The sequence below is a fragment of the Salmo salar genome, chromosome 01, assembly GCF_965601325.2.
Source record: "Salmo salar chromosome 01, fSalSal1, whole genome shotgun sequence".
In the NCBI taxonomy this organism is placed as follows: Eukaryota; Metazoa; Chordata; class Actinopteri; order Salmoniformes; family Salmonidae; genus Salmo; species Salmo salar.
Window position 1 is genome coordinate 42,459,644 of NC_138291.1, and position 13,241 is coordinate 42,472,884.

At 45.0% G+C, this 13,241-nt stretch overlaps 1 protein-coding gene across 12 annotated transcripts in view; it reads right to left on the reverse strand.

The window, feature by feature from the left end:
• Positions 1-13,241, reverse strand: part of LOC106601783 (gephyrin) — a 123,282-nt gene that overhangs the window by 16,148 nt on the left and 93,893 nt on the right. For 5 of the 12 annotated variants that reach the window (XM_082974504.1, XM_045717853.2, XM_082974517.1 and 2 more), the window contains 3 exons: positions 3,360-3,401; positions 1,995-2,069; positions 167-232 (listed from right to left, as the gene is read on the reverse strand). The exons of 3 other annotated variants lie outside the window; for them this stretch is intronic. In XM_082974504.1, the coding sequence (XP_082830630.1) occupies positions 167-232; positions 1,995-2,069; positions 3,360-3,401 (183 nt within the window). The remainder of the gene's footprint in view (positions 1-166; positions 233-1,994; positions 2,070-3,359; positions 3,402-13,241) is intronic. 4 more of the 12 variants (XM_082974507.1, XM_082974509.1, XM_082974515.1 and 1 more) reach the window with 4 other exon arrangements.

Here is a 13,241-nt window from a genome sequence, read left to right on the forward strand (position 1 = left end):
GAACTGATAATCCATAGATTCCACCACCACACGATACAGCTACTCAAAAAAAGGAGAGAATGTATGTTAGAATAATAAATAGATTGCTACTGAGGAAAGAGTGAGCGATAGAAAGGAGACAGAGAAACAGAGAGAACAACAGAGAGGGGGGGGGAGAGGTAGTTACTCGCGAGTCGTAGGTCCTGCTATGGCCTCTGTGGTCCTCGTTGAGCCCCTCCAACCTAGAGTGGAGCTACAAACAGTAGCATATGGACAGGACATGACAGAGACAAGAGTTTTACAACAGACAGAGCAGAGGAACGCTAGGAAACAGTAGCTACAAGTCATCAGCAGTTTAAGGTTAGGTAACCCGCCAGGGTTGAATGAAACAACAGACAGTAGGAATAAACTGATCTATAACCCAAATAGAGGTCGTCAAGTTCTAGAGTTGAGATGTGAACAGCTGTACCTGAAGATAAAAGTGAGGGAGGGGATGAAGTGATAAAAAGAATGAGAGAACACAGAACGATGCGTGCTCAGGGCGAGGAAGGATGACTGAGCAGGTGCAACACGGCGTTACTGAAACTAACACGTCTCAACACAGATGCACAGTAAGACACTGAGCCGCACTGACTGGGGTAATGGTGGGGGTGGAGGGTAGATTTAGTAGAACCACCTGTTAAAACAGGTCTGTACAGTACACCCATCTTAGTATCATAAGTGCAAGGGAAATAATGGCCACGCAGGCAACAAAACAATGGCAAGCGGTGAGATGAGGTGAAGGTTGGGGAAATGGGATATGGAGGATTCTGTCAACATTGGCCTTGTGTAATACTATGGATCAACCCGCCTAGGCTGGAGATAAACGGGTTAGACTACATAAATAATAGTAAGGCAGGAGCTCAGCTCCCCTTAAGCGCTCAACCTAAACAACCTAAACAACCTAAACAACAACATTGCATTAGACAAACAGCGACTACGCAGAAGGATGAGAAGTCATCACAATAGCTAGGACACAAGACTGGAGGGAAAATATCTGAAAGGAGACGGTCTCTAGGGAGATGCTAGACAGACACACACGCACACACACACGCGCACACACACACACACACACACACACACTCCACTGAGCAGATACGTAGGCAGGCAGCTGCCTTATGTTCAAGCAGGCTCGTCTGCCTTTACCATGACAACGGTCTCACAGGAACATGCCAAGTGGAGGGAACATAGTCACTCGCTTCACTGTGTGGTCGCTGATGCTATCCATCTGCCAGCACTGGGTCTCTCCTTCCCTTTCTCCTCTCTCTTCTCTTCCATCTTTCTTCCTCTGCTCATTATGCCCATACCAGACGTCATGGATGAAACAGTGAGGCGAACAGAGAAGGGAAGGATCGGGTGAATAATTGAATGAATAAATGACAGAGTGAAGAAATGGATGAACGGGAAGGAAATATGATTGTCTTTGCCAGATGCTCCAAAAGATACTGAGAAACAGACACAGGGACAGTACACACACACACACACACACACACACACACACACACACACACACACACACACACACACACACACACACACACACACACACACACACACACACACACACACACACACACACACACACACACACACACACACACACACACACACACACCACAATGTCCACGTTCACAGTATGTCATCAAGATGAGATGTGAAGCAGAAACAGATGAGTTAACATGTTGATGAATGCCAATGAGGACTGATAACTTGACTGAAAGAAAGACATGACAGCGCAATTGAAAAACCCCTTACTAGGTGATTACCCAATCAGATGGATCAATCATAGCCTGTGGGCCAGGATGGCAATACTGCTGAATGCCCTCTAGTGATAAAGGGAGCCTGTCACAGACCTGAGACGACAGGAGGCCTTTCTGATGGCCCTGAGAGTGGTGTGTGTGTGTGTGTGTGTGTGTGTGTGTGTGTGTGTGTGTGTGTGTGTGTGTGTGTGTGTGTGTGTGTGTGTAACCATTTACCTGGTCCAAGGTAGAGTACCTAGACTGGAGCGTGATGACCTCATCCAGGTGAGCCCTGAACTCTCTCCGTGCGGCCTGGAGAAAGCCACAGGACAGTCACTCACCTGGTCCACACACATACCACGGACAACCATGCCAAATACACACACACACACACACACACACACACACACACACACACCCTCCAATTCCCACCCGTCAAACCCACTACAAAGCAAGCACACCTGCTGAGACTGAGATGAGAGATGAGAGATAGAGACTACACAGGTAATGACAGACTGCAATGACTAACAATTAGTTAAACAAACAAAGACAAATCAAACATGAAAAAAGTAAAAACGCCCTGAACCGTATGAATATGAACCTACTATTTATACGTTAACTATCATTGACTCAGTCTGAAAACAACAGAAAACGTTGCGGTGTCTAAATGATCACAAAGCAAAAAAACACGGTTACTCATCCCATGGTTCTATAGGAAGTGTGATGATTAGAACAGGAAGGTATTTTTAAAATGATCCATCTAAGAGTGGATTAGAATTGAAGCCTAAGGAACAAAAGAGTGAGGCTACCTCCCAAATGGCACCCTATTCCCTTTATAGTGCACTACTTCTGACCAGAGCCCTATGGGCCATGGTGAAAAGTAATGCACTATGAAGAAAATAGGGTGCCATTTGGGAGGCAGACAGAGAGGGTTTATAATGAAGAGAAGCGAGAGTTCAGAGATTGACTCTGTCTCCCCTACAGCTACACTGTGTGTGTGTGTGTGTGTCGCAGCCCAGTGTGTACGTGCGTGACTGTGTGTGTGTCCCGCAGCCGAGAGTGAGTGTGTGTGTGTGTGTGTGTGTGTGTGTGTGTGTGTGTGTGTGTGTGTGTGTGTGTGTGTGTGTGTGACAGATACTCCAGGTCAGTGCAGGAGGTCATCAGTTTGCACGATATTGAGGGGCTTTGGAACAAGGCAAGGATAAAAAAGGATATAGAAAAATGATGAATAATGACGTTCTACGATGATAAAAGAAAAAGGGTTGAAAAATAAAACATGGGTCAAACAAGAACATTTAGCCGGTAAACTTAAAAACTCAAGAAATAACCTATATAGAGTATCTCCAGATGTATAAACTCTTGGGTCATCAGTGAGATGCCTGTTTGAGAGGGTGGGGGGGATTACAGTAAGGGGAGAGGAGGGGTGAGGCAGGTGGAAGGATATAGGGAGGTGACGACAGGAGGAGGAAAGGATGGTGGAAGGGTCTCAAAGGAGGCAGGAACGAGGGTATCCGACGGTGGACGGGAGATAGAAATGAGGGTGGGGTGGTGGATGGGGTGGTTGCCATAGTGACGCAGGAAGATTGACACATGCTGAGGTACCTCAGAGACACTATAAGTGGATGAGCAGGAGGGGAGCCGGGCCTAGGGACGGTACCGTGGAAGAGAGCGATAGGGGGAGAGGGAGAGAAAGGGGGGGAAGAAGAGGTGAGAGAGATAGGGGAAGAGGGGAAAGGAGGGAGGGAGAAGAGAACAGGATTAACACACAACAGCCAGTGGCAGCCGCAGGCAGGGCGAGGCAGGAGAGGGAGGACAGACAAAACAGCGCCCCTACTGGGGTGGTGGACAACAGTTGCATCTCACACTGGCCCTGGATACAAATACAAGGCAGGAAGAGGCCCAGTTCAAATGTTGACAGTCAAACAGGGGTTTTGTCCTATGGTTACGCACTTGCTTTCTCCCACCCCTACTCTACTGTACATACAACAGGACAGAGACCTATCCTCACAGTGTTAAGTTCGATATTCAATCCAAAGATGCCTGGAATAATACTACGATAAACCATCACAGTGCTGCAACAGAAAGCAAAACCCAGCTCAGCAACAAAGACATATGCTATTGTTATTATTACATGTGAAAACTACAATGAGAGTTGTGTCAAACTGGCAAATCAAATGGGCCGCTAAAGGAACAACTGCAGAAAAGGATTGGCTTCGTAATGGAGGATGAGACAAGTCCTAAGACAGTATAATGGATGGGGTCACACACACACAAACAAAAGGTCAAATAAGGGGAGCATACATTGGTCCTGTTTCACTGCATGTAGAAGTGGGTAAACTGTACGAGTATGAGGTGTGAAATCATTTTTTTTTTTTTGGGGGGGCATATCCCAACTCCCCGAGACACCATCGGAGAGTGGGGTCACGGCCGAAGGATCAGACATTATTGATGGCCACCCTGGAGCAATTAGGGTTAAGTGCCTTCCTCAAGGGCAGATAAATCAGTCTTTCACCTTATGGCCTCTGGGAATTCGAACAAGCAACCTTTCGGGTTAATGGCCCGACTAGGCTACCTACCTAACCACCTCACACACACGGAATGACACTTTTAAAAAGGGAAGGTGGTATCACACACGTCGCTTGGGTTAGGCTTTAGTTTTGTCAGTTTGTTCACGTATGAGTCAGGTGGCTACATGTACCTTTTCACCTCGTGTTACTGATCTGTCAGACTCGGTGACGTGTGTGCGCTTGTCTCTATATCAACCATAGGGTCCCTGTGGTTCTCCTTGAGCTGACCTCAGACTCCTGCTCCAATCATCAATCAATGTCTAAAGGGTGGGTGTGTGTATTATAGGGGGGTGGGGGGTGCAAGGACAAACCAATGGACATTTATTACAGAGACAAGTGGGAGTGTCATGGGACTGCTGCTCAATACTGATTGTTCATAGTTTCAAAACACACACACACCAATGATAGACTGAACAAAAATAGAAAAGCAACATGTAAAGACCACAGAAATGTTTCATACGCACAAAAATACTATTTCTCTAAAATGCTGTGCACAAATTGGTTTACATCCATGTTAGTGAGCATTTCTCCGTTGCCAAGATAACCCATCCGCCTGACAGGTGTGGCATATCAAGACGCTAATTAAACAGCATGATCATTACACAGGTGCACCTTGTGCTGGGTATAATAAAAGGCCACTCTAAAATGTGCAGTTTCGTCACACAACACAATGCCACAGATGTGTCAAGTTGAGGGAGCTTGCAATTGGCATGCTGACTGCAGAAATGTCCACTAGAGCTGTTGCCAGATAATTTAATGTTAATTTCTCTACCATAAGCCGCCTCCAGTCATTTTCGACTGGAGGCGGTGGCAAAACCCTTGTGGCAATCACAGAGGTCAGACATTTCTTGTAGCTGGCCACCAGGTTTGCACACATCTCAGGAGGGATTTTGTCCCACTCCTCTTTGCAGATCTTCTCCAAGTCATTAAGGTTTCGAGGCTGACGTTTGGCAACTCGAACATTCAGCTCCCTGCTCAGATTTTCTATAGGATTAAGGTCTGGAGACTGGCTAGGCCACTACAGGACCTTAATGTGCTTCTTCTTGAGCCACTCCTTTGTTGCCTTGGCCGTGTTTTTTGGGTCATTGTCATGCTGGAATACCCATCCATGACCCATTTTCAATGCCCTGGCTGAGGGAAGGAGGTTCTCACCCAAGATTTGACGGTACATGGCCCCGTCCATCGTCCCTTTGATGCGGTGAAGTTGTCCTGCCCCCTTAGCAGAAAAACACCCCCAAAGCATAATGTTTCCACCTTCACGTGGGGATGGTGTTCTTGGGGTCATAGGCAGCATTCCTCCTCCTCCAAACACGGCAAGTTGAGTTGATGCCAAAGAGCTCCATTTTGGTCTGATCTGACCACAACACTTTCACCCAGTTGTCCTCTGAATCATTCAGATGTTCATTGGCAAACTTCAGACGGGCATGTATATGTGCTTTCTTGAGCAGCGGGACCTTGCGGGCGCTGCAGGATTTCAGTCCTTCACGGCGTAGTGTGTTACCAATTGTTTACTCGGTGACTATGGTCCCAGCTGCCTTGAGATCATTGACAGGATCCTCCCGTGTAGTTCTGGGCTGATTCCTCACCATTCTCATGATCATTGCAACTCCACGAGGTGAGATCCTGCATGGAGCCCCAGGCAGAGGGAGATTGACAATTCTTTTGTATTTCTTCCATTTGCGAATAATCGCACCAACTGTTGTCACCTTCTCCCCAAGCTGCTTGGCGATGGTCTTGTAGCCCATTCCAGCCTTGTGTAGGTCTACAATCTTGTCCCTGACATCCTTGGAGAGCTCTTTGGTCTTGGCCATGGTGGAGAGTTTGGAATCTGATTGATTGATTGCTTGTGTGGACAGGTGTCTTTTATACAGGTAACAAGCTGAGATTAGGAGCACTCCCTTTAAGAGTGTGCTCCTAATCTCAGCTCGTTACCTGTATAAAAGACACCTGGGAGCCAGAAATCTTTCTGATTGAGAGGGGGTCAAATACTTATTTCCCTCATTAAAATGCAAATCAATTTATAACATTTTTGACATATGTTTTATTTATTTAAAAAAAAAAAAAAAATTCTGTCTCTCACTGTTCAAATAAACCTACCATTAAAATTATAGACTGATCATTTCTTTGTCAGTGGGCAAACGTACAAAATCAGCAGGGGATCAAATACTTTTTTCCCTCACTGTATAATTAGTAACATGACTGTCGTGTGAAATTATGACATGGTTGTGTCAACACGAGGGAAACAAAGGCTTGGGGAATAGATATTCTCCCACAGTTAGCCTTATTTATCTGCAGTGCTGTTACTCACGTCTGGACAGTCGCCAGGTGTGTGTGTGTGTGTATATCCTTAAGCATAGCAGTGTGATTCCTGGATAGAACCAAGGTGATTATAGCCTTCTCTCGTGTCCATCCAGGGCTGACGGTGTTGTTCGACATAGCCAAGTGTGTAGTAGTGGAAAGCATAGCCAACCTATCTGTGGCGTAGCATCGCCCACTATATAGCAATATTAGGTTGGCACACACATAACACTTCACCAGATACACACGCGCTGCATCCAGACGGAAGTGCAAGGCCTCTGGGTAAAACAGAAGCTCCGGTTCCTGTCACTCTCACTCTTCATATTTTCGACCGTAATGTACGTTCTCCCTCTCTTATCACCCTCCATCTCGCTCTCCCATCTGATTTGTCCTGAATGCTGTGCCTCACTCATAATCGCGTTATGCATGTTCTTTATCCATGTGTACAGATCAGACCAAGAGCCAGCAGCCCGTACTCATCCCCAGAGGGCACCACTCTGGAGGCATGCAGAACCCCTCCTCACCTCAGGAAGAGGGTGGAAGGACGGACACACACACACACACACACACACACACACACACACACACACACACACACACACACACACACACACACACACACACACACACACACACACACACACACGTCCTGTGGAGTTGACTAGAGCCAAACAACCCTATACCACTGTAACTGGACTGACAGTGAATTATAAACATTATGAAACGGTCCTTGAGTTCTGTTGCGCTGAATGTGGGCGACTCTGTCTAACTCTCGCTCCATGTTGCAGAAGGGAAACTATTATGGTGACCAGAGGCACTACAACCGTTACACACACAGAGAGAGAGAGAGGGAGAACCTTGTCTTGCTCTGACTAGTAAACAACCTTGCACAATAGCCATCTCTAACTAATATTGAACTGCTTTCAACAGCACTGACGAGATACTAAGCTTCATGATGCCAGTACAAAGCTGCTACAGAGCCAGAGAAAATGAGTCAATACACCTGGATGAAGCTACAGCACAGTAACATCCAAACCGTGGCTTTCTGCCAATACCACATCTATGAACAGCAGCAAGACAGCACCATCACCCGAGGCCAACATCTGAGACCATGTAATCTAAAACCACTTTATCTAATGCAGTACTCCTAGTCCAGTTTTTTCCCCTATGGAGAGAATGTCATGCCTTCTATTCGGATTTCAAAACCCACTCAGATCATTTCACTGAAGAATGTGTTTGTTCTATATGATTGCGATTTGCTTTTAGTGTATTGGCGTGTATATTGATGTGTATGTTTGATACAGGGCTCATCTGTAAAAGAGGCCTTTGTCTCAGCATGTCTCCCTGTCAAAATAAAGGTGAAATAAAACATTTAAAACAGACCATTGGTGAGGTAGCCAGCTACGGGTTTCAGCATGCCTAGATAAGCAATGCTACTGTGAGTTAGTATACCCCAGGAAGAGTAGGTGCTGCAACCGCTAACGGGGATCCAAATAAATAAAAACTAAAAGATATGAAGATGTGAGTGGTAGCTAGCTAACTGACAACAGTATAGTACAAATTGAGCTATAGTACACTTTTTACAGTCAAAACACAAACCTTGACCAACCAACACACACGTAATACACCAACTACTCACAAAGAGACACAATCTCCCCAACCCGCCTAAAACACACAAAAACAATAACCCTTCAACACATGCAGAAAGAGCCACCAAAAACACAAAACCCCAGTCAGTCAGGAGAGAAGAGACAGGCTGCTTACCATGCTTTATCCTGCTCTTGACTAAGAAGATGTAGTCTCCCACGCGCTCACTGGCACACACACACACACACACACACACACACCCCACACAGGCTCAGAGAGGAAGGGAGTGAGAGTGAGAGAGATGAGGCAGCAGAGAAGGCAGAGAGAGCACAGCAGGCAAAGTGAGAGAGTGGGAGAGAGAGAAAGACTGTAGGACAGGGAGAAAAAGAGGGGGAGTGTGGGAGCGTGGAGAAAAGACAGAGAGATAGAGAAAATGAGAGAGAGAGAAAGAGAGAGAAAGAGAGAAAGCGAGCAGTGAGAAAGCGCGTGAGAGAGAAAAGAGCAGAGAGAGAGAACGAGAGAGAGAGAAAGAGAGAGGAGGAAGATGAGTGAACATCAGGAGCTTGGAGCTAATTCTGGACGTGGCTGTAGCAGCTGTATGCTGGCATGTGTGTGTGTTGTCTTGTGTCCTCTTGTGTATGTCAGTACTGATGTGTAATGCCTGCAACCCATCCTCTGTCAGGGCAGAAAGAAAGGATCTTAAGTAGGTTAGACAGTAGTACAGACTAGGAGAGCAGAAACATACACACACGCCACTGTCCTTTACAATACACTGCTTTAAACAGAGACAACAGCGAGAGCATGGGGAGTGGAAAGGAGGAGTGGCAGAGAGAAAGAGAGACCATGGCCATATATGACTCACCGCCTCGATTCGGCCCTGTGTAGCAACATTTGAAATTGTGTTTTTTTTTACATTGGATAAAAGTAGAGACTCAGAGCTAGAAAATTGTATATTATTAATGGCAGTTGAACAAATAGGAAAGTAATTGTGCTTTGAAAGTTAATGAACTTGTAGACACATTTTTTTTAGAAAATGGCCCTTGAATGTTTTGGTACACCTAGTGCAGAGCTGTTCTTTGTCTACACCCATTCAGCATAGTTCACACCCTCTTAAGCCTTAGCCTCATGTGAATCCTTAAAGAGATGGGGCCATGTGAGTAAGTACACTTTATCTAGTCATTGGCCTATATCCTAATCTGACTTAAGTGCAGGTTGTTGTTCTTCAAATTACAGTCTCTGGTAAACACACACTATATCAAATTAAATCAAAGTGTATTTTTCACATGCACAGGATACAGAAGGTGTAAACGGTACAGTGAAATTGTTACTTGCATTTTTGCATAGTAGCAATATCAAAAGAGTCAATAAAGATAAAAAAATTCAATGCCAGTAGAGAAAGAACAACATAATATACAGTATCAACAAAAACAATATCAAAAACGATATCAGTGATACTGGTGATAGATAAGGTAGTTACAGTGCATTTGGAAGGTATTCAGATCCCTTGACTTTTTCCACATTTTGTAACATTAAAGCACTATTCTAAAATGGATTCTTTTTTTTTTTTTTTTATGTCCTCATTAATCTACACACAATACCCCATAATGACAAAGCGAAAACAGGTTTTTAGAAATGTTTGCGAATGTATTAAAAATAAAAACAGAAATACCTTATTTACATAAGTATGGGGTGGCAGGTAGTCTAGTGGTCAGAGTGTTGGGCCAGTAACCAAAAGGTTGCTGGATCGAAACCCCGAGCTGACAAGGTAAAAATCTGTCATTCTGCCCCTGAACAAGGCACTTAACCCACTGTTCCCCGGTAGGCCTTCATTGTAAATAAGAATTTGTTCTCAAGAACAAATTCTTATTTACAATGAAGGCCTACCGGGGAACAGTGGGTTAACTGCCTTGTTCATACTGCCCCCTATCCCTAACAGGTTAACTGACTTGCCTAGTTAAAAAAAGGTTACAAATGTTTTTTATTTTTTATTTAAGTATTCAGACTCTTTGCTATGAGACTCGAAATTGAGCTCAGGTGCATCCTGTTTCCATTGATCATCCTTGAGATGTTTCTACAACTTGATTGGAGACCACCTGTGGTAAATTCAATTGATTGGACATGATTTGGAAAGACACACAAGGTCCCACAGTTGACAGTGCATGTCAGAGCAAAAACCAGAGCCCCGAGACAGGATTACTGCAGCATTGAAGATCCCCAAGAACAACACAGTGACCTCCATCATTCTTAAATGGAAGAAGTTTGGAACAACCAAGACTCTTCCTAGAGCTGGCCACCCAGCCAAACTGAGTAATCAGGGGAGAAGGGCATTGGTCAGGGAGGTGACAAGTACCCAATGGTCATTTCTGGCAGAGCTCCAGAGTTCCTCTGTGGAGATGTGAGAACCTTCCAGAAGAACAACCATCTCTGCAGCACTCCACCAATCAGGCCTTTAAGGTAGAGTGGTCAGAGGGAAGCCACTCCTCAGTAAAAGGCACATGACAGCCCGCTTGGAGTTTGCCAAAAGGCACCTAAAGGACTCTCAGAACATGAGAAACAAGAATCTCTGGTCTGATGAAACCAAGATTGAACTCTTTGGCCTGAATCCCAAATGTCACGTCTGGAAGAAACCTGGCACCATCTTTACGGTGAAGCACGGTGGTGGCAGTATTATGCTGTGGGGAGGTTTTTCAGTGGCAGGGACTGGGAGACTAGTCAGGACCAAGGGAAAGATGAACGGAGCAAAGTATAGAGAGATCCTTAATGAAAACCTGCTCCAGAGCGCTCAGGACCTCAGACTGGGGTGAAGGTTCACCTTCCAACAGGACAACGACCCTAAGCACACAGCCAAGACAATGCAGGAGTGGCTTCGGGACAAGTCTCTGAATGTCCTTGTTTGGCCCAGCCAGATCACAGACTTGAACCCGATCCATCTCTGGACAGAACTGAAAACAGCTGTGCAGCGACGCTCCCCATCCCACCTGACAGAGCTTGAGAGGATCTGCAGAGAAGAATGGGAGAAACTTCCCAAATACAGGTGTGCCAAGCTTGTAGCGTCATACCCAAGAAGACTTGAGACTTAATCACTGCCAATGGTGCTTCAACAAAGTACTGAGTAAAAGGTCAGAAAACATGTAAATGTCATATTTCCATATTTTTTTTGCAAACATTTATAAAAACCTGTTTTCGCTTTGTCATTATGGGGTATTGTGTGTAGATTGATGAGGGGGAAAACAATTTAATCAATTTTAGAATAATGCTATAACGTAACAAAATGTGGAAAAAGTCAAGGGTTCTGAATACTTTCTGAATGCGCTGTATGCATACAATCCGGGGTAAAGTTACTGAGTAGCAGAATAAAATAGTAGCAGCAACGTATGGCGTGTGTGTTAGGAGAGAATCATGTGTATGTCCATAGAGGCACTGCAGATAAACCAGATGACTGGGAACTCGCCCCCAGTGATGCACTGGTCCGTACGCACCACACATGAACAAGGGAATCTATATTCGGAGAGCCTGTCTCTGCGCTGCCCTTGACTTTGGTGCAGGGCATGTGCTGTCCATGGCCCCTCCGTCGCAAAACTCCCTGATCTTCTCAAAAAAGATACGTTTGTCTAGCTGTGTCCAGTCCAGGTGGTGCTTGTACAGGCAGACCATCTATGGGAGGAAGGACGTCAGCGTTGTGCAGCAGCTGAAGCCTTGTCTCGACTGAGTTATATATTATAGACACCGGATTTACAGAGATTTTCAGAAAGAGAGAGCGATACGGAGAGAAACCGATGACAGATGGAGTCCCTTCTCCCTGTATACAGTAGGCTGTATCCCAGCCATCACGAAAAACTGAGAACTATTCCCCTCGAGTGGACCAGCTGGCTGGCTGGCACACACACTGCACGCACATACGCAGGCACAACACAAACGCAAATGCTCATGCCAATGTTCCCGCAAATTATTTTCCGCACTGAACAAATTTCAGGTCTGCTGAGCGCAATCTTGAACATTGTGAAAATTCTGTGCAACTTCCAGCGCGCAGTCACTGTGGCTGTACCCACTTTAGTTACAGTTTTAACAGTGTCCAAGTAGGCTCTGTGGCTATTTGATCATAATGCAGGCCTACCATAAAAAACAAATGGAGAGAACGGCATCCGATAACATTTTAACATGGAAATAGTTATACCAGTCAGCCTACAGTAGAAGCCAATTGTGTGGTGTTCAATGTAGACCTACATTTCATGAGACTTTTGAAGAAAAAAAAAACATGCAGGGCTTGACATTAACCTGTTTATCCACTTGTCCTTCAGACAAGGAGGTGACTCAAAATTGGGTGTTGTTTGATGCAAGAAACCACAAAAAAAAGGTTTTTTATTATTCCCATACCTTTATTAGCTTATTCAATACCACCTCAATACAACACTGGCCCTATATGACATTAAAAAAAACTCTTAGCCTGTCTTGCTTTTCAAAGATGGCTAGAAATGCACACATTTTGTGCTCTTATAGGAAGCAACCACTCCCCCATTGTTGACTAGAAATTAGCTATAACTGGGCTAACAACTCACTAACTAGCAAAGAATATGAACAAATGTGCACGTGGCTACATGCAGCTCTCGCTTTGATCTCAAAACAAGAGCAACTACTCAGGATCGCTCATGCTGTAAACACAGTCCAGTTCAAAGTGAATGGCACAGACAAATATATGGCAATTTGCATATAGGCCTACTGCAGCTCTGATTGGTTATGGCACACCAGTCTGTGTAGAGTACGGGCCTGAGTCGTGGATGTCAATGCAATAGAATTCCACTCCAATGCACCCGCCTACAAGTAAATTGCACAGTTCGTTTTGCATAATAAGTCTTGCATAGTTAGTTTTGTTTCGGTATGTTACATTGAAAGTGGCTAATATTGCATTGATTAGAGCACGATTCCCACAGTAAAGTGAAAACGTTGATAGTGCTAACTAAAGGGGAAAACTCTAGAAAGATGAGTGAAGTTCAATCTCGTGCTTCTCTGTGCTGACTGATATTTCATCTGCAGG